Source organism: Gorilla gorilla, chromosome 6 (assembly GCF_029281585.2).
Source record: "Gorilla gorilla gorilla isolate KB3781 chromosome 6, NHGRI_mGorGor1-v2.1_pri, whole genome shotgun sequence".
NCBI classification, from domain to species: domain Eukaryota; kingdom Metazoa; phylum Chordata; class Mammalia; order Primates; family Hominidae; genus Gorilla; species Gorilla gorilla.
This window is the reverse complement of record NC_073230.2, coordinates 87461393-87484794: the sequence shown is the minus strand read 5'-3', so window position 1 is coordinate 87484794 and position 23402 is coordinate 87461393. Positions and strand designations below refer to the sequence as shown.

Below are 23402 nucleotides of genomic sequence, written 5' to 3'. Positions count from 1 at the left end.
ATGTCTCTGGGTTTTTTCTCAGCCTGATCTTTGAACTTCCTGTCAGTCACTAGTCTGGGCTGGCTGCTGGGTGGGGCTGGGAGGCGTAAGGGGGTGCAAGGGAGAGGTGACACCCGAGTGCCTCAGGAATTGATGTTGGAGTGGACAAGAGTGATCTGGCTAGCCCCACCCACTGGGTCCCAGGCGCTGGAAGGGGCCAGGAGCCCTGCTGAGACTATTTGACTTCCAGTCGGGGTGGGGGCAGGGCCTGGTCCCGGGGCATCTCCAGGAATGTCAAGGTCACCACCCCTGCCTGGACCTCCCCCGCCATGCACAAACACACACAGGCTGCAGGTCTGTTTCCCACTTTAATTTTTTTCTTTTTCTTTTCTTTTCTTTTTTTTCTTTTTTATTTTTTTTCACACGTTGTCTCGGTCACCCAGGCTGGAGTGCAGTGGCACGATCTCGGCTCACTGCAACCTCCGCCTCCTGGGTTCAAACGATTCTCCTGCCTCAGCCTCCCGAGTAGCTAGGATTACAGGCGCGCCACCAAGTCTGGCTAATTTTTTTTTTTTTTTTTTTTTTTTGGATTTTTAATAGAGATGGGTTTTCACCATGATGGCCAGGCTGTTCTCGAACTCCTGACCTCAAGTGATCCACCCGCCTCGGCCTCCCAAAGTGCTGGAATCACAGGCGTGAGCCACCATGCCCGGCAGCCAGTCTTTAATTTCACTTCCCCACCTGCAGTCACCCAGCGGACAGGCGAGGCCAGGCGGGGGGGGCGCGCCTCGGTGAGGACCAGGTGTCTGTCGGCGGGAACACCATAGCGCGCCTTGTGCTCCTCGAAGAGCTGCGTGAGTCGCCCCACGTAGCGCGCTTGCAGCGTGTCCACCTGGGCCGGACTGGGCGGGGGGCTCTGCTGCACGGGAATCGCCGCCCCCACTGCGGGCGGGAAGGGAGGCGATCTGGGCTGGGATCCCCGGTTCTCCTCCTCTTTTCCTCCTTCCCTCCCTTCAGCCCGTAGGGATAGGCGGGAACAGAGTTCAGGGCTGGCGCGGTGGCCAAAGGCCAGTCTGGGTGGCGAGGCCCCAACCCGGGACGGGGAGGGAGCGGGCCCTGGGCCAGGATCGCGGGGCGGAGGCCGGGGCTCACCGACGGTGCGGATGGGCGCGCGGAAGGGCAGCGGGAGGCCCCGGCGGCCCAGGAACAGCGTCAGGGCCACGCTTAGCAGCGGACGCAGAGCCTCCTGCACCCTCTGCACCCACGAGCTCGGCGGGTTCGGGAACTGCTGGAAGAGCTCATTCTCCCTGGAGAAGACAGGCACTAGGGAGGCCGCAGGAGAGCAGGGCGCGGCTGACTCCTGGCCCCGGGGTCCGCAGGTGGCGCCACTCTCCTCCTCCGCTGCCCTGGGGCGTCCCCACCGGGTCACGCTCGGGTCCTTACCCGAGTTCCGGAGCTGACTTAACCAATCTCTTCTGATTCCGAATCGGCAAGCTCAGTTGTCCGGGTTTTGCCTCCAGCGCCTGCAGGGGCCCTCCCACACCAGGACAGCCACCTGGCCACCACTGAGGCAGCGGGGCCTTGACAAAGGAGACCAAACCTGGGGGGAGGGCAGAAGCTGGGGGACCCAACGCCTGGGTCTTATTTACTTATTTATTTAGGGACGGAGTCTTGCTCTGTTGCCCAGGCTGGAGTACAGTGGCCTGATCTTGGTTCACTGCATCCTTGACCTTCAGGGCTCAAGTGATCCTCCCACCTGAAGCCTCCCAGTAGCTGGGACCACAGGTGTGTACCACCACACCTGGCTAAATTTTTGTTTTTGTTTTTTGTTGTGTAGAGATGGGGTTTCACTGTGTTGCCCAGGCTGGTCTTGAACTCCTGGCCTTAAGCGATCCTCTCGCCTACGCCTCCCAAGTGCTGGGATTACAGGTGTGAATCACCGCACCCAGCCAAAGCCTGGGACTTGGAAAGAAGAGTAGAGAGGACATGGGGAAAGGAGAGCTGGGCCCCAGTGTCCCCTGGGAAGAGAATGGTGGGGCGGGAGACAGCAGCAAGGTCCCCCTCTTCTCACCTCCTGACATGATGTAGTCCTGGAAGAAGAGGAGATGGAACCAACAAGGCAGCATGAGCAGGTGTGGCGGGAGTTCGGGGAAGAGGCAGGAGCAGCCCGTGGGCTCTGTGCAGAAGTTGGCGAAGGCTCCCACGACCAGGACCCCGTGAGGGTGGAAGTCAAAGAGGTAGTTCCAGGAGGGGCCCAACTTTGCAGTTTTAACTAGCTGGGGAGCAGACGGGCGCACCCCACCCCAACAGTGAGATTGCACTTTGGGAGATGGTGGTCCCAAGAGTCTATTCTGAAGCCCCAACCGCACCCAGTACCCCACAGCCCAGGTCCTCACCGAGAGGGGGAAGTAGTCACGGAAATGTCTCAAACTGCCCAGTTGCAAACCCAGGCAGATCTGCGGGCTCCAGCCCTGGGTATGTTTCTATCCCAATAGAGCCAGACCAGGTAGAGGACCGCCAGCATCCAAGCCCAGCCGAGGAATGCAAGAGTCAGGCTGCCAGGTGCACCTGGGCTGGAAGATGGGGCAGGGGGAGCTCACAGTACAGGTGTTTAAGACCATTCAGTTGTTGCTCCTACCCGTCCAGTGGCCTGAGCGGTGGCAGCTGCAGACCAGTCTTCTGTGGCAGGCTGAATGCTCCAGTCTTCAGTAGGGAACTGCTAGATAGCACAGAGGGCACCTGCACACCTTCAGACCAGTCTGCAACCTCAGGTTGAGTAGCAGTGAACTCAGGAGCCGGAGCAGTCCATTCACCCTGAAATTCCTCCTTGTCACAGCCTTTTCAGCAGCAGCCTGCTCTTCTTTTTCAATGTCTTCATGATCTCTGTAGAAGTAGAGATCAGGCATGACCTCCCACGGGTGTTCACAGGAAATGGTGCCACGCATGCGCAGAACTTCCCGAGCCAGCATCCACCACATCAGACCCACTGAGTGAGCTCCCTTGTTGTTGCTTGGGATGGCAATGTCCACATGGCGCAGAGGAGAATCTGTGAAACACAGAGCAAGGTAGGTAGGTTAACATAAGATGCCTCTGTGAGAGGCTGCTGATCAGCCCTGGGGTCAGTAAACACAAGAAGCCGTGGCTCCTGGAAGGCTGCCTGGATCTGGTTAGTGAAGGTTCCAGGAGTGAAGCGGCCAGCGATTGGAGTGGCTCCAGTGGCAGCAGCAAACTTCAGCACGGCCCTCTGGCCAGTATTTCTGGAGGGTATGACACTGACATCAGCGGGGTTTTCAATGGCAACAATGCCACGAGCTGCCAGCAGAAGCTTCTCCCAGGTCCTCTTCAGATTTGGGATGTAGATGCCATCACTTTTCCTTTTATACATGTACTGTTCCATCTGTAAGTCAAGATTGGTGCCACCTAATTGGTTTCCTGCTGCAAGGAAATTAAGGACATCTTCCTCCTTCATTTGCAGGACATCAAGGGCTCCGGATGTTGTGAAAGTTTCTCTTTAAGTTACAACGGGAATCCAGAACAACGCCGGATGGAGCCCTCTGTGGGTAGCGTGGAAAGCTTTTTTTGTTTTTTTTTTGTTTTGAGACGAAGTCTTGCTCTGTCACCCAGGCTGGAGTACCGTGGCACGATCTTGGCTCACTGCAGCCTCCGTCTCCTAGGTTCAAGCAATTTTCCTGCCTCAGCCTCCCGAGTAGCTGGGATTACAGGCCTGTGCCACCACACCTGGCTAATTTCTGTATTTTTAGTAGAGACAGGGTTTCACCATGTTGGCCAGGCTGGTCTCAAACTCCTGACCTCAAGTGATCTGCCTGCCTGCCTCTGCCTCCCAAAGTGATAGGATTACAGGCGTGAGCCACTGAGCCCGGCTTATTTATTTTTTTGAGTTGGAGTTTCATTCTTGCTGCCCAGGCTGGAGTGCGATGGCACGATCTCAGCTCACTGCAACCTCCCCCTCCCAAGTTCAAGCAATTATCCTGCCTCAGCCTCCCAAGTAGCCAGGATTACAGGCACCCGCCACCATGCCCAGCTAATTTTTGTATTTTTTAGTAGAGATGCGGTTTCACCATTTTGGCCTGGCTGGTCTTGAACTCCTCACCTCGTGATCTGCCCGCCTCAGCCTCCCAAAGTGCTGGGATTACAGGCATGGGCCACCGTGCCCAGCTTAATTATGTATTTTTTAAGTAGAGACAGAGTTTCACCATGTTGGCCAGGGTGGTCTCAAACTCCCAACTTCAGGTGATTCATCCACCTCAGCCTCCCAAAGTGCTGGAATTACAGGTGTGAGCCATCGCGCCCAGCTAATTTATTTTTTGTAGAGATGGGGGTCTTGCTATGTTGTCCGGGCTGGTCTTGAACTCCTGGCCTCCAGTGATCCTCCGCCTGCCTCGGCCTCTGAAAGTACTGGGATTGTAGGTGTGAGCCACTGTGCCCGGCCTGGGAAGTCCTTCTTTTGGTCTGTGCCCTCTCATGCACTTTTTTTTTTTTTTGAGATGGAGTCTCACTCTGTGGCCCAGGCTGGAGTGCAGGGGTGCAATCTCGGCTCACTGCAAGCTCTGCCTCCCGGGTTCATGTCATTCTCCTGCCTTAGCCTCCTGATTAGCTGGGACTACAGATGCCCGCCACCACGCCTGGATAATTTTTTGTATTTTTTAGTAGAGACGGGGTTTCACCATGTTAGCCAGGATGGTCTGGATCTCCTGACCTCGTGATCCGCCCCCCTTGGCCTCCCAAAGTGTTGGGATTACAGGCGTGAACCATCACGCCCGGCCCCTCTCACACACTGTCTCCAGCTCAGGCAATACAGGGGAAGGGGAAAGTGGGAGCCAGGGAAGCTCCCAGGTTCCCACGAGGGTCTAACATTCTGCCTCTCCCTTTTCCTCTTGTCTTCCCTTTTCTGGGTCTCTCCCCTCTACGCTGCTGGCAGGAGGGGAGATGGGGTTAATGGGCAGACCAATGGACTCAAGACTTACAAACTGTCCTTTATTCAGAGTGAGGCTACGGAACATTAATAATTTATCACGCGGGGAGTCCCCAGAAGCCCTGTGCCCACGAACCCCTGTGGGCGGAGGAGAGAGGCGGGGACTCCGGGAGCTTCCTGAGAGGGCCATGTCTTGGGAGCAAGGTGACATATTCAGTTCAGGCATGCAGAACATGCACTCAGGAAGTGGGGAGACAGAGAGACCCATCCCCCAACTCCCAGGATGGGGGCCAGGCCCCCTAAAAAGGCACAATGGCAGGGCAGGTTTGGCAGAGTGGTTGAGTGTCAGGGGTCGACAAAGGACACCATGATGTAGCGTGTACCCCAGGTCGTTGGCAGCCCCTCGTGGTAGTGGGTGAGGCGGCCGGGGTGCAGGAGTGCCCAGCCCTTCCTCGGGGAGGAGATCACACAGTCGTAGCGCAGGAAGCGGCAGCCACCTCCCTGGAAAGAGAAGGGAGAGGAAACATGGAGTGAGCAGACGTGGGGCCTGGGGAGCAGGCAGATACAGGGGGCAGGGTGGCCAGACCAGGGGACACGGTGCAGCAGACCGGGGTGACAAGGGGGATGGCAGATATGGCAGACACCGGAGGCTGGGGTGCCTGCAGACAGGAAGATCCAGGAGGAAGCAGAGGCCGCCTGCCCAGAAGCGATCCAGGAGCTGATACCCACAAAATCACTGGGAAATGGGCAGGGAGGGGAGCTGGGGGTGCACCTAGGGGCTCTAGGTGGGGACCCGAGGGTCCTGAGGTGAAGCGTGGGTGGGTAGTGTGGCTGGGGCGCACCTCATAGTCCAGGCCCTTGTGGTTGAGGGCAACGTTGAGGGTGAAGGTGGATGAGTCGTGGTGTGGCCGCAGAGACGGCTGCTCGTCTGGCCGGTAGCGAACCACAAAGTTCATCACCGCCCGCGCCTGGGGGAGAGGAGGGAAGAGGCTGCAGGGACAGCTGCGGGCGCAGGGGGTCTTTTATTTTGTATTATTATTATTCTTTTGAGATAGTCTCGCTCTGTCACTCAGGCTGGAGTGCAGTGGTGCGATCTTGGCTCGATCTTGGCTCACTGCAACCTCCGCCACCCGGCTTCAAGCAATTCTCATGCCTCAGCCTCCCGAGTAGCTGGGATTATAGGCACCTGCCACCACACCCGGCTAATTTTTGTATTTTTAGTAGAGACGAGGTTTCACCATCTTGGCCAGGCTGGTCTTGAACTACTGACCTCAGGTGATCCACCCACCTCGGCCTCGCAAAGTGCTGGGATTACATGTGTGAGCCACCACGCCCGGCCATCGCGGGGTGTCTTCAGGGAGATGACAGTCCCTGTCCAGGGAGGGGAGGGGCGGCGGGACCCCTGCATAGGAGGCTCTCGCTGCTCACTGGCATTAGATTAGGGCGAAGCCTCACCTAGGGTCTCAGCCTGGCGCCCTCCCTCCCCTGGGGTGCCTCCTGCAGCGTCTCATTCCCCTGGGAACTAAAGTGCATGGAGCCCAAACGCTGCTGGGGCCGAAAGGGGTCTGCGTGGAGACTTCCTGCCCGGGACTGGGGTGGGGAAGGTGGGGAGGCAGCTGGCAGGTGGGCAGCGCACCTTGGTGTGGTAACCGGGAAACAGGCTCTCGGTCATGGGGCCCACATACGTCCGCAGCAGCTGCAGCCACTGGTCCTCGTACCCCACCTGCTTCATGTGGATGTCCACGGTGGGCACATTCTCGTAGCCTCCAGCCAGCCTTGAATCCTGGGGGCGGCGGGCACTGAGCCACCCGCCCCTCCAGCCATGGCGCTCCCCACCCCAGGGCAGTCCAGCCTCCTTCCTCCTGTCCTCCAGCCTTCACACCTGTGTTCCTCTGTGCAGAACAGTCTTCTTTGCTACTTCTCAGCCTGACTCACTGCTCCCGGCCCTTCAAGTCTCAGCTAAGATGTCACCTGTCCTGTGAAGCTCCCTACTCCTCCCAAGTCTGGGTCAAGGCTTCCCCGTGGCTTCTATTGCAACCAGGCTGCTCATCGCAGCCTTAGAAGCTGTGTGGTGGCTGCTGCTCACAGCAGGGCAGAGCTCGGCCAGCATGAGGCATTCCTGCAGTGCAGTCTAGGACAGTGGCCCAGGAATGATTTCCTTTTCTCTTTTTTTAGAGACAGAGTCTTGCTTTGTCACCCAGGCTGGAGTACTGCGGCATGATCATAGCTCACTGCAGCCTCTAACTCTGGGGCTCAAGTGATCCTTCTGCCTCAGCCTCCTGAATAGCTGGGACATGCCACCATGCCCGGCTAATTTGTTGGTTTTTCTGAGATGGAGTTTCGCTCTTGTTGCCCAGCCTGGAGGGCAATCTTGGCTCACTGCAACCTCCGCCTCCCGGGTTCAAGCAATTCTACCTCAGCTCCCGAGTAGCTGGGACTACAGGCGCCCGCCACCATGCCCGGCTAATTTTGTGTTTTTAGTAGAGATGGGGTTTCTCCATGTTGGTCAGGCTGGTCTCGAACTCCTGACCCCAGGTGATCCACCTGCCTCGGCCTCCCAAAGTGCTGGGATTACAGGTGTGAGCCACCGCACCTGGCCCAAACTCGGCTAATTTTTAAATTTTTTGTAGAGACAGGGTCTCGCTGTGTTGCCCAGGCTGGCCTCAAAGTCCCCCTGCTCGAGCAATCCTCCCGCCTCAGCCTCCCAAAGTGCTAGGATTACAGGCATGAGCCACTGTGCCCAGCGGTAAATATTTCTTGAATACATGAATGAATGCAGTTGTGACCCCAGGGTCTGCCTCCCCCTTGGGAACCCCTCTTTGCTCCCATTTTCCTGATTCCATTGTTTGTTTACCGGATCCCGCACCTCCTCCTCTGGGAAGCCCTCTGCCCTCCTCGCCCAGGCCCTTACCTCATGCCGGCCGCCTGACCACTGGCCGTAGTGCTCCATCTCTGCCACCAGCTCATCACACATTTGTTCTGACAGCAGTGGGAACCAGTACACATCCGGGCATGGCTGAGGATGGGGCGAGGGAGAACAGGGCTAGCTGACGCCGCAGAACGGGGAAGGGGACAGGCAGCAGGCAGAATGGGAAGGGGCAGGGAGGAGCAGGGAAGGCTTTGTGAGAGCAGCCGGGGACCCGCCAGGTAGGGGCTGAGGGAGTGGCAAGGCTGAGGACCGGTTTCTGGCACAGCAGAGGTGGCAGAGGGTCCTGGAGCCCCTCGTGCTGGGACAGTGGTTTCCAAACTTCCGTTAACAGTGCATACCTCTTTTTTTTTTTTTTTTTGAGATAGGGTATTGCTCTGTCACCCAGGCTGGAGTGCAGTGGCACAATCATAGCTCACTACAGCCTCGACCTTCTGGGCTCAAGCGATCCTCCCGCCTCAGACTCCCAAGTAGCTGGAACTACAGGCATATGCCACCATGCCAAGCTAATTTTTTCTTTTCTGTTTTTTTGAGACAGGGTCTCGCTGTGTCACCCACGGTGGAGTGCAGTGGCGTGATCTTGGCTCACTGCAACCTCTGCCTCCCAGGTTCAAGCGATTCTCCCACCTCAGCCTCCCAAGTAGCTGGGACTACAGGTGCACGCCATCACACCTGACTAATTTTTGTGTTTTTTTTTTTTTTGGTAGAGACAGGATTTTGCCATGTTGGCCAGGCTGGTCTCGAACTCCTGACCTCAAGTGATCTGCCTGCCTCGGCCTCTCAATGTACTGGAATTACAAGCATGAGCACCACTCCTGGCCTCATTTCTTATTTAATTTTTTTGTTGTTGTTGTATAGACAGATTCTCGCTATGTTGCCCAGGCTGGTCTTGGACTTCTGGCCTCAACCGATCCACCCACCTTGGCCTCCCAAAGTGCTGGGATTACAGGCATGAGCCACTGAGCCCAGCCCCATTCTTCTTTTAAGATGTGACTTCAAGCATAACACCAGTATACCCAATACACAGGAGAAGAGAGGCTGTCTGATCAATGCTGGCTTTGGGGGCAAGAGTCCTTTCTGTTCGGCCTCTGCCTTCATCTTGTCTGAACAGAAAACCCTCAGATCTCTGGGGAACTCAGTGTGAAAACTTTGAATCCAGGCGGGGGCCCCCAAGAGGCGATGGCCATGAGGGCAGGGGGTGGGTGGGGAGGCTGTGTGGGCTCACCTGCTCCACGATTCCTTCCCCTTCCAGGGCCCGGCTGTAGTTCTCGTGGATGTACTGCTCCTTCCAGTCCTGTGGGAGGGTGGGGGGCACATCAGATCTGTGCCCCCCTTGCTCCCAGCCCCCAGGGGACCGCCCCCTCCCGCTCAGTGTCCTGCGCTGGCAGCAGCCATCACGTTTGGTGTCTTCCTTAGCACAAGGCGGGGAACCTGTGTGCTCTGGGCGTGGGGGCCCCACTCACGACGGGGTTGTCGAAGATCTGCCAGAGGTCGGGGTGCAGGTGCTCCGTGTCGTATCGGGAAGTGGCCAGGAGCCGGCCAAATTCATACTGATTGCTCAGATGGAGGAAGATGCCCTGTAGTGGGGTGGGGGTGTCCGTGATGTAGGCGATGCCTGGAGTCCGGGGGACTGCCCCCAGGCCAGACCGTGCACCCGCACTCACCTTGTCTCGAAAGCTCTTACAGAAGGCCATGTCCGGGTCTGTGTCACTGCCCGAGAACACGTCCCTCTGGGGCAGCTCCATCCGCAGGGTATCACCCCGGATCACATAGGCCTGGGAGATGTATGGTACATTCCACACACCCCTGGAAGCACCGACACCGCGGTCAGCTGGGAGGGCAGCCCCCCAAATTCTGCCCAGCTCATCCCGGGAAGTCCTTCTTCCCTCAGGGTATCCCAGTCCCTGAACATAAGGCCCCTGAGTGTCCCTTGTCAAGCACTGCTGGTCACAACCACCCCACCTCCCAAAATGCAGTCAGTTCCTACCCCAAGCTGTGGCACTTCTTTTTTGTTTCTTGTTTTTGGTTTTTGAGACGGAGTCTTGCTCTGTCACCCAGGCTGGAGTGCAGTGGTGTGATCTTGGCTCACTGCAACCTCCACCTCCCAGGTTCAAGCAATTCTCCCACCTTAGCCTCCCAAATAGCTGGGATTACAGGTGCCAGCCACCATGCCCGGCTGATTTTTGTATTTTTGGTAGAGATGGGGTTTCACCATGTTGGCCAGGCTGGTCTCGAACTCCTGACCTCAAGTAATCCACCTGCCTCTGCCTTCCAAAGTGCTGGGATTACAGGCGTGAGCCACCGCGGCCGGCCCTTGTGTTTTATTTTCTTGAGACAGGGTCTCCCTCTGTTTCCAGGCTGGAGTGCAGTGGTGGAAACATGGCTCACTGCAGCCTCAACCTCCCAAGTTCAAATGATCCTCCCACCTCAGCCTCCGTAGTAGCTGGGACCACAGGCACGCACCACCGTGCCCAGCTAATATTTTAAGTTTTTTGTAGAGATAGGCTCTTGCTACGTTGCTCAGGCTGATCTTAAACTCCCAGGCTCAAGCAGTCCTCCTACCTTGGCCTCCCAAAGTGGTGGCATCAAAAGTGTGAGCCACTGCACCCAGCCTCGTGGCACCTCTGACTGGTGACCACTTCAAACCCCTGAGAGTAGGGGGCTTGGGTCTACCTGGGCCCCGGGTCAGAGGAGGCGGGGGGCTGCAGGCTGGCGGGACTCACACTCGCTTCCGCTGCACCAGCTCCACGTAGTCCTCGGAGCGGGCGTAGTACTCATCGGGGCTCAGGGCGCCCCAGAAGTTGGACCACAGCTTGCCGTGGCGGGACAGCATGGGGGCGATCACCTTCCTGCGGACAGGTGGGGGTGAGGGCTGGGCAGACGGGAGCAGGCCTGGGGAGCCCGGTGCCCAGGGCAGGAGTGGGGTTCCCAGGGCCTGTTGGGGTGCCCTCCGGCTGCGGGGGGAGGGGGTAAGCCACCTGTTCTCCTCAATGAGGATACGCAGGGTCTGCAGGTTGGTGAGGACAGCGTCAGCGTCCAGGCTGAAGTAGAACTCACACTCGGGGTCCTGCCGACACAGGTCCCTGGAGGTGAGAGGCGAGCTGAGACGGCGGCGGGTGGGGAGGCGGTGTGGATGGGGTAACTGGCCCATGACCCCAGGAGAAGAGGAGGGAGGCAGTGTCTATCCTTCCTTCCCCAGGCTCTCTGCTGTCTGGGTGAGCTGGCAAGGGCAGGGGTGACAGCATGGGGGCTGCAAGGACGCGAATGGGGAGGCCCAGGAGGGGCTGGATGGGTGACAGGTGAGGCAAGGGCCAGGCAGCAGGTGGCAGCACCCCTGACCCTACAGCCTCATCCCACCCTCTCCTCCCCCCAAGCACCCGCTCACATGGCCATGTCCCTGGCCTCGCCTGGGCTCAGAGCCTCCTCCGGCCCCACGAGCTTCACAGCTGAGAAGTGGTCCTGGAGCTGCGGCCAGGAGTCAGCGATGTGGGGCTCATGGAAGACCTCCTGGGAGGGGAAGACATAGGGGGATGGGCTCAGAGGGCAGGGAGGCGGCACCTGAGGGATGGGGGTGCAGGAAGGAGATGGGGGTGGGGGCACGAGAGTTCTGATCAGGGCAGGGAAAGGGTCCCTCAGGAGAGGCTCCAACGGGGGAGTCTCACATTGTTGTGCAGAAAAAGGGTGACCCTGTCGGGGGGATAGTCCAGGAGTAGCAGCCGCTGCAGGAAGCGGGGCAGAAACGGAGTAGGCTGTTCCACAAACACGGCCAGAAACACCCGGGGGGGAGGCTGGAAGATGCAACACGCAGGGACTCAGAGAGAAGCCCGGACTTCCCTGCTGCCCCCACCCAACCTCCACCCTGACAGGTGCAGGGACCCAGGAGCGATGCCCCCACCGCCCCCCAGTCCGCTGTCCTTGCACCTCTTGCTCAGCACGCTGCCCTCTCGTGCCCCTCCCCGGCACCCCCACCTCACCTGCCCCCCCGGGAGTGTCCTCCGGTCCTGGTTGCAGAAGCCACAGCCTCCCTCAGGAGTCCAGCCATTGGGGACGTAGTTTCCCAGGTAGTTGAGCTGCAGCTGTTGGGGACAGACTGAGGCTGAGTGGCTGAGGCCTCCAGGGGTGGAGGTGGGGGTCAGGCACCTCTGCTATGGGGGCTGGGAAGGGCCAGCTTCTCAGAAGGGTTGGAGGTGCCTGGGGGTTGGGGCAGGGCGGGGCGGGGGTTGAGACCACTGGTGGCACCTTAGTGGGACCGTTTCCATGGATCACAATGGGGAGCGTGTCGTAGGCCACATTCCGGATACGCACACGGTTCCGATCAAACTTTAAAACCACTTCATCTGGGGAAGAAAAAGGCCAGGCTTCAGACCCCCTTTCTCTGGGAGCTACCAAGCAACACATTCTTCTAAATATGGGGTCCCAAATTCTCCAGGGAATAAAGGGACACCAGGGCTATCCTGGAGTGTGGCTCGTTGTGGGCAGGAACCTTTGGGTTCTGACCAGGCTGCTGGCCCAGAGAGCTCCACTGCCTACTACCTGCATGATCACACCGCAGCTGGGCGAGGAAGGGGAGGGTGAGCTGAGCGGGAGGCCAGTAGGAGCCTCAGCATCCCTACCCCTCCTCATATTCTCTCTCTCCTTGTTTTTTTTTTTATTTTTATTTTTTGAGATGGAGTCTCACTCTGTCACCCAGGCTGGAGTGCGATGGCGTGCTCTCGGCTCACTGCAACCTCTGCCTCCTGGGTTCAAAAGATTCTCTTGCCTCAGCCTTTCAGGTAGCTGAGACTATGGGCACATGCCACTACACCTGGCTAATTTTTGTATTTGTATTTTTTGTTTTTTATGCTGAGATGGAGTCTCACTCCCAACATGCAGGCTGGAGTGCAGTGGCACGATCTTGGCTCATTGCAACCTCCACCTCCAGGGTTCAAGCGATTCTCCTTCCTCAGCCTCCCGGGTAGCCGGGATTACAGGCATGCACCACCATGCCCGGCTAATTTTTGTGTTTTTAGTAGAGACAGGGTTTCACCATGTCGACCAGGCTGGCCTTGAACTCCTGACCTCAGGTGATCCACCTGCCTTGGCCTCCCAAAGTGCTAGGATTACAAGCATGAGCCACCACACCCAGCCTAATTTTTGTATATTTAGTAGAGACTGGGTTTCACTATGTCGGCCAGGCTGGTCTCAAACTTCTGACTTCATGATCTGCCCGCCTCAGCCTTCCAAAGTGCTGGGATTACAGATGTGAGCTGTCGCACCTGGCCTTTTTTTTTTTTTGAGAAGGAATCTCACTCCATCACCCAGGCAGGAGTGCAGTGGCGCAATCTCGGCTCACTGCAAGCTCTGCCTCCCGGGTTCCAGTTATTCTCCTATCTCAGCCTTCTGAATAGCTGGGATTACAGGCACCCGCCACCACGCCCAGCTCATTTTTGTACTTTTTTTTAGTAGAGACGGGTTTTCGCCATGTTGGCCAGGCTGGTCTCAAACTCCTGACCTCAAGTGATCCTCCTGCCTGGGCCTCCCAAAATGTTGGGATTACAGGCGTGAGGCACCGTGCCTGGCCTCATTCTCTCCCCATTCTCCCCATCCCCTGAGGCAAGTCACCAACCCCTCCACAAGCTGATTTCCTCATCTGTACAAGAAGGATAACCAGGGACCTTCCCTTTGTTAAATGGAATCACAGAAGTAGACCGGGCACAGTGGCTCATGCCTGTAATCCCAGCACTTTGGGAGGTCGAGGCAGGCGGATCACCTGAGGTTGGGAGTTCGAGACTAGCCTGGCCAACATGGTGAAACCCTGTCTCTACTAAAAATACAAAATGAGCTGGGCGTGGTGGCGCATGCCTGTAATCCCAGCTACTCGGGAGGCTGAGGCAGAAGAATCACTTGAACCCGGGAGGTGGAGGCTGTGGTGAGCCGAGATTGGACCACTGCACTCCGGCCTGGGCAACAGAGTGAAACTCTGTCTCAAAAAAAAAAGTCCCTGGCCCGGTGCCCAGGCACAGCATGTGTGCAACAGATGCCAGACATGTTTTTGCTTCCCTTGCCTCTGGTAGTACCATCAGCACAGTGCAACTTACACAACCAGCCACTCAGACGCCTGACAAAACCACATAGAGGTGGGCTTGGATCAGCCCAGCTCCTCCAGAAGCCTCTCCCAGCTCAAGACCCCTAGCTGCAGAGGCTGCGCATCGCCCACCTGCGGCTGTCTTCCTCCTCACCTAAAGCCCCGTTGAGGTTCTGAAAGATCCGAGACTTATGATCCAGATTAAGGCTGAGTTTCTCCTAAATAGAATGAGATGCGATGGAGTGGTTAAAATGGAAGGAGTGGAAAAGACATCATTTCTCACTTTTCTCTCTTTTTTTCTTCTCTTGCTTCTGTTGCTTAGGCTGGAGTGCAATGGCATGATCTCAGCTCACTGCAACCTCTGCCTCCCGGTTTAATTGATTCTCTTGCTTCAGCCTTCCAAGTAACTGGGACTACAGGAGAGTGCCACTATGCCTGGCTAATTTTTGTATTTTTAGTAGAGACGGGGTTTCACCATGTTGGCCAGGCTGGTCTCAAACTCCCAACCTCAGGTGATCCACCTGCCTCAGCCTCCCAAAGTGCTGGGATTACAGGCATGAGCCACCATGGTTTTCCTTTTTTTGTGAGAGACAGAGTCTCATTCTGTCACCCAGGCTGGAATGCAGTGGTGCAAAACATCCTCAAACTCCTGGGCTCAAGTGATGGTCCCACCTCAGCCTCCCAAGTAGCTGGGATTACAGGCGTACACCATGAAGCCTGGCTAATTTTTTCTTTCTTTTTTTTGTAGAGATGAGGTCTCAACTATGTTGTCCAGGCTGGTCTTAAATTCCTGGGCTCAAGCAATCCTCCTGCCTAAGCCTCCCAAAAGTCTTGGATTACAGGTGTGAGCCACCACGCCCAGGCACACATTTTTCTCTTTGCAACCCCCTTTGCTCCCCCAATCCCATTCAGCCTGAGGCCTCCACTCCCACAGAGCTGCAGGATACGCCCACTCCTCTGCCTTCCCTACCCTCAGTCCTGGGTCCAGGTAGAGTCGTGTGTAGAACAGCTGGTCATCGTCATCATCCTTGTACTTCCACTGGCGCACGATTTGGTGGATGGTGGTGGCAAAACCGATGAATCCTGGCGGGGAGGGGGAGTGTTGACCTCGAGACTCCCAGGGTCCCAGGGCCTGTCCCCCAGGCCGTCTCCAGCCCTCAGGCACCTTTAACACTCTGTGTCCCACCGCTCTTGGCCCCTCTGCCTTGGGCACTCTGCCACTCACCACCAGAGTTGAGGAAGCGCTTCCCCGTGCCCACCTCAGGGTACTGCTCCGCCAGCCCCCACTCGGGCCAGCAGAAGCTCTCTGCAGAGAAGAGCAGGCGGCTGCCACTCTGGACGAACTTCTTCAGCAGCTCTGTGGGGCTGCCGGCCAGAATCACGTCGTAGCTGGGTGAGGAAGGGGAGGATGGGCAGGGGTCCACTGGGAACCTCAGCATCCTTACCTAGCTCCCTTATCCCCAGCCCCGTTACCTATCCACAAACATGATGATCATATCCTCCCGGTCAGTGTATTTCTCCATTTCCTTCTTTAACCACCGGACCTTCTGTCCTCCACCAACTGTTCGAGCCACATCACCCCCTCGCCACTCCTCTCCCAGGCCCAGGGTCTGTGGAGAAGACGCCCCATGCCAGGCAAGGGGTGGGGAGTTGTCGGGGGAACTCCTGACCAGGCTCACCGTGGGGACCTGGGCATCCAGACTTCAGCCCACCCCTCCTGCTGGGACCCCCTCCCAGGGGCCTTTCCCTCTCCTCACCCGCACAGTGTAGTTGAAGAACTCCGCAGAGCGCAGGAAACGCAGGTACCCCTCGGTTTCAGCTGTGGCCACAGTGATCACCAGCAGCTTCTCTGTTACCAGAGGGAAATGGCACTTGAGATCCACCGCCCAGCTCCGGGCCTCACGTGCTTTGCTGTCCTCCCTCTCACTCGACTTCCCTCCCTTTCTTCCTTCCCATTCTTAAACTCTTCTCACCCAGGAACACTCTGACCCCAGGGAGGGCAGGGTGGGAGTGGTGCCCAGGAATTCCGAGTCCCTTTGCATAGGGAGGCTGGAAACCCCAGTTCTGGGTAGCGATGGGCGAGGGGCTTGGCGCGACTCAGCCTCAAGAGCACGCTGGGCGGGGGACGAGCCAGACACCTCCTCGAGCCTCCGACCCTCTCCGGGCCAGGCTGGCAGGCACGTCAGCCTCTGCCCCCTCGGCCGTGCCGGGCCTCCCCGGGATCTCACCTGGGTTGACCGGGTCTCGGCCCCGGGGCCGGTCGGAGGCTGAGGCCGCAGGGGGCAGCAGCAGCGGCAGCAGCAGCAGGAACCGGGGTCCAGGCCCCGAGGAGGTCATGGTGGGGAGCGGGCCCAGACAGCACCCAGGATCCTGGGATCTCCGCTACGCGCCTGGATCCCAGCTCCGGAGGGGAGCTCCGGAAAGGGGGCGCTCGGGTTGCTGTGCGGCCGCCGCGGGGAGCAGCTTGGCTGGGGCCACGCCCTGAAAAAAAGGCGTATCCGGAGGCTACAGAAAGCTCCAGATGCCGGCGCCACAGACAAGGCGAGGATTGTCCCGGGAGCACGGGAGGCGGGGGAGGGGCGGCGGCTCGGGCCGGCGGGCGGGAGACAGGGACTCTGGGCTGAGCCAGCCGCTTGACACATGTGGAAGCTGAAACCTGGACAGGGGAAGTGACCCCTGGCGGAGGGTCGGGCGGGACGCGGGGGCGGGTCCTGGCCGCAGCCCTGCCCAGAGAGTGCGGGCGGAAGACGGGGAGAGCGAGGGGCTGGCGGCGACAGGGAGGAAGCCTAGGAGTCCGCCGCGGGACGGAGGCCTGGGGGAACTGGGAGTTCAGCTTTCTGCAGAGGGCCACTAGGAACCTCGGATTGCCCACGGAAGCCAGCCACTTTCTTTGACAGTCCGGCCCACCTCCTCTTCTGCCCGGAGAAGCTCCAGGGGCTGCCTTTGTGATCACAGCATCTTCACAAGGACCAAAGGAAAATAAGATTTCTCGTAAGAACACCGTTACCACATCTTTAAAATGACCCATTTCGTGGCTTCCACAAGATTTACACCTCCACACTGAGGCCAGAAGTGGTTTTGCCCCTATAAAACATGGCGAAAAGCTTTCTTGTCTCCAAGGAAACGCCACGTAATGAGTCAAAGCTGTGGCGCACGCGCAGAAGTACAAGCTACCGGAAGTGATGGCGCCCCTACTAAAGCCTTGGGGCTAGTACGCGTGCGCAGCAGTCTCTTCCGACAGTTGTGTTGTGCCAATGGTGGAGAAGAAAACTTCGGGTATGTGAGCCCCCGCGGTTCGCCCCCTTCCCCTTCCCAAGTCCAGTCCTAGAATTTTCTTACCTAGTCATTCCTCTTTTTTGGTCTCGCTCTTTCTCCTAGGCTGGAGTGCAGTGGCATAGTCATAGCTCACTGCAGCCTCGAATTCCTGGGATCAAACCATCCTCCCACCTCAGCCTCCCGAGTGGCTGGAACTGCAGGCATGAGGCCCCACGCCTGGCTAATTTTTAATTTGTTATGTGGTGACGGGCTCTCGCTATGTTGCCCAGGTTGGTCTCCAACTCTTGGCCTCAAAGCGATCCTCCTGCGTGGGCCTTCCAAAGTGCTGGGATTACAGGCGTGAGCTGCCGCGCCCGGCCCCAGCTATTCCTCTTAAATCCCTTCCTCAGCCCTCGGGTCCTGGCGTTGACCCTTCATTCACGTTTTATTGGTGCCTGCTCCAAGCCGGGCGCTGGGGATGAAGAGGAGAAACACCCCTGTTAGCCAAGCATTGGCTTTTTCTGGAAGGGGGGCAGAAACGCAGACCTAACACTGTATTTTACTGTGATTTGTGATTTGTGCTATGGCAGAGGGAAGCACAGCGCCTGGGAACAGGGAGACGTGGCATCTAGCCCAGGTTCTGGGAGGCAGGGGACTGTGAAAGCTTGAAGGAAAAATGAAAAAGCTTGAATTGAGTCTTGAAAGTCTAGTTAGGGTTTCTCTCAGTGGGAACCTCACGTGCAAAGGCAGTGAAGCAAGAAAAAGCAAGTCGCTTAGGAAGCCAAGTCCACAGTCTGGATCTTACAGAGTAATAAGAAAGGATGGAAGGCTGGGGGAAGGTTACATTTTGAAAGGCATTATACACACTGCCCAGGAGTTTGAACTCTGTAGGGAAACACTGGAGACCCAGCAAAGGCTTTTTTTTTTTTTAGACAGAGTCTTGCTCTGTCACCCAGGCTGGAATGCAGTGGTTCTATATAACTCACTGCAGCCTCAACCTCCCATGCTCAAGTGATTCCTTCCGCCTCAGCCACCTGAGTAGGTGGAACTACAGGTGGGTGCAGGCCACCATGCTGGGCTAGTTTTTATATTTTTTGTTGAGATGGGTGTCTCACTATGTTGCCCAGGCTGGTCTTGAACTCCTGAGCTCATGTGATCCTCCTGCCTCGGCCTTCCAAAATGCTAGGATTACAGGCATGAGCCACTGCGCTTGGCCCTTTTAGTTTTTCTTTCTTTCTTTTTTTTCTTTTTGAGACGGAGTCTCGCTCTGTCCCCTAGGCTGGAGTGCAGTGGCGCAATCTCGGTTCACTGCAAGCTCTGCCTCCTGGGTTCACACCATTCTCCGGCCTCAGCTTCTGGAGTAGCTGGGACTACAGGCGCCCGCCACCACACCCAGCTTATCTTTTGTATTTTTAGTAGAGACAGGGTTTCGCCATGTTAGCCAGGATGGTCTTGATCTCCTGACCTCGTGATCCACCCGCCTCGGCCCCCCAAAATGCTAGAATTACAGGCATGAGCCACTGCGCTTGGCCCTCTCAGTTTTTAAAAGGCATCTCAGTCTCCCAGCCATGAGTTTTTTCATGTTGGCCTCAAGGTCTGAAATACCCCGCTGTCTCCCCTAGCCAGGTCATTCACCAGTTAGGCCTTAACCTAGACTTACCTTCTTCTGGGAAGTCTTCCCTGACTACTCCAAGGCCAGGTTGGGTGTTTCTATCCTGGGCTCTGCAGCACTTTATACTTCCACATCCTAGCCTACCCCATGCTGTACTTACTGTGTTTTGTTTCATTAATCATTTGTGTTTGCCACTGGACTGTAAGCTTTGGCATCCCTAAAACCTAGAGCACTGCCTGGCATTTGGAGGGGAGACAGAGTAGTACAGTGATCATAATCATGTTTTTTTTGTTTGGTTGGTTTTGGGTTTTTTTTTTTTTCTTTTTTTTGAAACAGGGTCTTGCTCTGTCACCCAGGCTGGAGTGCAGTGGCACAAACACAGCTCACTGCAGCCTTGAGCTCCTGGGCTCAAGCAATCCTTGCGCCTCAGCCTCCTGAATAGCTGGGACTACAGGTGTGTCCCACTACACCTGGCTAATTTTTGTATTTTTTTGTAGAAACAGGGTTTTGCCATGTTGCCCAGGCTGGCCTCGAACTCCCGCGCTCAAACGATCCACCTACCTTGGCCTCCCAAAGTGCTGAGATAACAGGCATGAGCCACTGCGCCTGGCAAGGTCATGCTTTTTGATGCTGGGTAGTTCTTTGACTCCTGACCTGGCCACTTGTTAGCTATGTGAACTTTGGACACATTTCTTAATCTCTGAATGTTGGTAAATTGGGGATGATGATACTGTCCCATACAGCTGTTGTAAGGGTTAAATGGTTCAAGTGTTGCAAAGAGCTGAGCACGTGCCTGGCTCATAGTAAGTGTCCAACAAGTGATAGCTACTGGGGCTGCTGCTGTTATTATTATGGTTAACAGGTGGTTAATGAATAAAGAGATATATTATGCAAAATTATCAGAATCTGGCAAACAGCTGATAAGGCAATGAGGAAAGAGGTTTTTTGTTTTTTGTTTTTTGTTTTTGAGACAGGGTCTCTCTCTGTTGCCCAGGCTGGAATGCAGTGGCGCGATCTCAGCTCACAGCAACCTCCACCTCCCGGGTTCAAGCGATTCTTGTGCCTCAGCCTCCCGAGTAGGTGGGATTACAGGCATGTGCCACCACACCCTGCTAATTTTTGTATTTTTAGTAGAGACATGGTTTCACCACGTTGGCCAGGCTGGTCTCGAACTCCTGACCTGAAGTGATGAGCCCACCTCAGCCTCCCAAAGTGCTGGGATTGCAGGGGTGAGCCACTATGTCCAGCCGAGGAAAGAGGTTTAAAATAACTTCTAGGTTTCTGGTTTGGATGTCTGCATAGACGGTTCCATTTGCATAGAGAGAATCTGCAGGAGAAGCAGACTTGGATGGGAATTTTTTTTTATTTTGAGTTGCAGTGTCCACGGGGCCAGTGGGTGATTTCTTTTTTCCTTCTTTCTTTTTTTTTTTCTGGAGACAGTCTTGCTCTGTCACTCAGGCTGGAGTGGTGGCGCGATCACGGCTTGCTGCACACTGCAGCCTCAACCTCCCGGGCCCATGTAGTCCTCCCACCACAGCCTCCCAAGTAACTGGGACTACAGGCATGTGCAACCACGCCTGGCTTATTTTTTAATTTTTTGTAGAGATGGGGTTTGGCTATGCTGCCCAGGCTGGTTTCTAACTCCTGGCATCAAGCGATCCTTTGGCCTCCCAAAGTGCTGAGATTACAGGCATGTGCCACCACACCCGGCCTCACCAGGTGCTAGCTGCATGGCCAGTTCTGGAGCCCGGGAGCAGGTTCTGGGTTGAGGGAGTCACTCTGGGAGTCATTTGCTTGTGGGTGATCATCAGAGCCCTTTGTTTGGATTCAAAATCCCAGGAAGAGTGCATAGACTGAGCAGAGAAGAGGGCCAGCCACCTCCATAGAGGCAGGGAGAGCAGCCGAGCTGGAGCCGGAGGATTCCTGGACATGGAGAAGGCCTGCAGTTTTGTCAAGGAAGCAAGCAAAGGGTCTCTTTCTACTCGATGAAGGTAGTCAGCACCGCCACAGGGTGGACAGGGCTCAGGTCCAAGGAGGAGGAGGAAGGCACACTGGAGCCGCGCTGGGGCCCAGAGCGTGGGTGGGTGGTCCCCTGGGATGACCAGGCAGGTGTCAGATTTTGGGGTTTGAGGAGAGGATGGGAGGTGAAAAAGTGACACATCACGTGAGTTGCTGTGAAGGAGAAGGAGCCGTGAAGCCGAGTAGACGCATGAGCGTTGCCAGCTCTTTGATGGAAAGTGCCGGTTGAGGAGGAGGGGTTGAAGATGGGAGAGGGAGGGAATGGGCTGGAGGTGAAGGCTCGGGGTCGGTGGTGGGACTTGGGGGGCTCCAGGGCAGGGGTGTGCCCACTTGGCATCACGTTTGTGGGCAGGTGGCCTGGAAGATGAGCGTATCCAAGAGTGGGTGGCCCCTGGTTCCTTTGAGGTAGGAGGTGAGATGCTGAGTGTGAGGGCCATGTGTATTGAGGGCCCAGGACAGCCTGGAAGCCCCAGGGCGCCGTGACCTCCCCAGTGAGCAGTGAGCTGTCTCCAGGCCGGGGCTCACTGGCTGGGACTGGGATTGAGAGGAAGGCGGAGAAAACAGGCAGGAGAAACTGAAAGGGTCTCAGCTGGTGGGACAGGAAGTGTGGGCCCAGGGGCTTGGCCTGGGAGGAGACAAGGGGACCAAAGGCTTGGCGATGGGGATGAGATCAGAGAGCTGCAGCTTCCACCCCGAGTGCCTTCCTCGCCCTGCCCAGAGCGGCGGCCACACTGCTCTTTCTCAGAAGCCCTGTAACTTTGTGTGCCCTGCTCCATCCAGTTCGCTCCCAGGACCCCGGGCAGCGGCGGGTGCTGGACCGGGCTGCCCGGCAGCGTCGCATCAACCGGCAGCTGGAGGCCCTGGAGAATGACAACTTCCAGGATGACCCCCACGCGGGACTCCCTCAGCTCGGCAAGAGACTGCCTCAGTTTGATGACGATGCGGACACTGGTGAGGCGGATGGAGGAGGAAGCGGGGGATGGGACTGAGAGGAGGGCGGGAGAGTCCGCCCAACTCAGGCTGTGGGAGGACCCAGGAGCTCCTGGTGCCTCTGCCAGTGACTGGCTCCCATGGCTGTGAGCAACCACACCCCCTTTCTGTGCCTCAGTTTCCTCTCGTGTATGTGAAATAAACAAGAGAGACTGGATAAGCTCTGACACGAAGCCTTAGGCTTGGGGGCATGGAGGTGACTGTCAGCTGGGATTGGAGAATTGGGGTGGAGGGCAGAGGCTGGTAGCGAGGGGCTGACTTAGAGCCAGGAGGGCAGGGCCAGGTGTGGTGGCTCACGCCTGTAATCCCAGCATTTGGGAGGCTGAGGTGGGCGGATCACTTGAGGTCAGGAGTTCAAGACCAGCCTGGCCAACATGGTGAAACCCCATCTCTACTAAAAATACAAAAACAAAATTAGCCAGGCATGGTGGTGGACACCTGTAATCCCAGCTACTCAGGAGGCCAAGGCAAGAAAATCACTTGAACCCAGGAGATGGAGGTTGCAGTGAGTCAAGATCGCACCACTGCACTCCAGCCTGGGTGACAGAGTGAGACTCTGTCTCAAAAAGAACCAGGAGGGCACATGGGCATGGGGAGTGATGAACCAGAGAAAGCTGCTGTCTTTCTGGGCAAGTGCCAAGCAACGGATCACCCTTGACCCCTAGGAAAGAAAAAGAAGAAAACCCGAGGTGATCATTTTAAACTTCGCTTCCGAAAAAACTTTCAGGCCCTGTTGGAGGAGCAGGTGAGAGGAGGGTCGGCCTGGGAGGACCCCACAGGGAAGGGGTGAGCCTGGCCCGGGCAGGTGTTCGCTGCGTGGGTGGGCGGAGGAGTTCTAGAGCCGGCCCCTTGTCTCTGCAGAACTTGAGTGTGGCCGAGGGCCCTAACTACCTGACGGCCTGTGCGGGACCCCCATCGCGGCCCCAGCGCCCCTTCTGTGCTGTCTGTGGCTTCCCATCCCCCTACACCTGTGTCAGCTGCGGTGCCCGGTACTGCACTGTGCGCTGTCTGGGGACCCACCAGGAGACCAGGTGAGCATGAGACCTGCTGTCCACTCCCACTCCCTCCTTCCCGCAGCCTCCCCAGACCTCTCTCCCCTCATCCTAGCTTCCCCTCTGTCTGCAGGTGTCTGAAGTGGACTGTGTGAGCCTGGGCATTCCCAGAGAGGAAGGGCCGCTGTGCACTGCCCAGCCTTCAGAAAGACAGAGTTTCATCACCCAATGCAGGGGGAGCTCTTCCTGGACCAAGGGAGGAGCCGCTCATTCACCCAACAAAACTGTGTCTTATCTGCCAGGAAAGACCAGCCTCACTCCTGGGAACTGTCTGGTAGGTAGGCTGGGCCCCCCAGTGCTGTTAGAATAAAAAGCCTCGTGCCGGAAGCCTGCCTGTTTGGTCGTGGTGTGTTTGAGGTGATGGTAATGGGTCACCCGTCTCTCCTGCTCACGGCTCTGTCTCTCTTCCTCCTGCCTCCCACTCACCCCTGCCACTGTCCGCCCCTCTGTGTCCCTGATCGCGAGAGATTCTGTCCCATTTTCCTGCCACCCCCTAGCCCCTGCCCTCCTTGGCTGCTTCTTTAAGTCTTTTTGGTTATTGATTTAGTTGTTTAAACTATTTTATTTATTTA

General features: G+C 56.9%; 3 protein-coding genes and 1 pseudogene across 4 annotated transcripts; 1 reads left to right on the top strand and 3 right to left on the bottom strand.

The window, feature by feature from the left end:
* Positions 1–42: 42 nt before the first annotated feature.
* Positions 43–2503, bottom strand: LOC101154599 (putative diacylglycerol O-acyltransferase 2-like protein DGAT2L7P). Its single transcript, XM_063708063.1, has 5 exons — positions 2495–2503; positions 2051–2462; positions 1423–1597; positions 621–1286; positions 43–76 (listed from the first exon to the last, which is right to left on the bottom strand). The coding sequence occupies exons 1-5, from the start codon at positions 2501–2503 to the stop codon at positions 43–45; spliced, it is 1296 nt and encodes a 431-aa protein (XP_063564133.1).
* LOC101124002 (small ribosomal subunit protein uS2-like) lies at positions 2458–5102 on the bottom strand (annotated as a pseudogene).
* Positions 4961–16860, bottom strand: PLOD3 (procollagen-lysine,2-oxoglutarate 5-dioxygenase 3). 2 transcript variants are annotated; one of them, XM_019031017.3, is made up of 19 exons: positions 16131–16860; positions 15660–15751; positions 15376–15512; positions 15128–15291; positions 14873–14985; positions 14057–14120; positions 12078–12175; positions 11813–11914; positions 11501–11626; positions 11224–11345; positions 10817–10921; positions 10562–10687; positions 9503–9644; positions 9302–9415; positions 9064–9132; positions 7824–7928; positions 6549–6695; positions 5755–5880; positions 4961–5413 (listed from the first exon to the last, which is right to left on the bottom strand). In XM_019031017.3, exons 1-19 carry the CDS (start codon positions 16237–16239, stop codon positions 5258–5260), a joined length of 2217 nt encoding a protein of 738 aa, XP_018886562.1. In that variant the 5' UTR covers positions 16240–16860; the 3' UTR covers positions 4961–5257. The 2 variants fall into 2 exon arrangements, with proteins under 2 accessions (XP_018886562.1, XP_055248930.1); XM_055392955.2 differs by lacking the exon at positions 6549–6695 and having other exon boundaries at positions 16131–16602.
* Positions 16861–16963: 103 nt separating this feature from the next.
* Positions 16964–23157, top strand: ZNHIT1 (zinc finger HIT-type containing 1). The gene is made up of 5 exons (XM_019031018.3): positions 16964–17178; positions 21569–21739; positions 22444–22523; positions 22640–22809; positions 22904–23157. Exons 1-5 carry the CDS (start codon positions 17157–17159, stop codon positions 22923–22925), a joined length of 465 nt encoding a protein of 154 aa, XP_018886563.1. The 5' UTR covers positions 16964–17156; the 3' UTR covers positions 22926–23157.
* Positions 23158–23402: the final 245 nt, after the last annotated feature.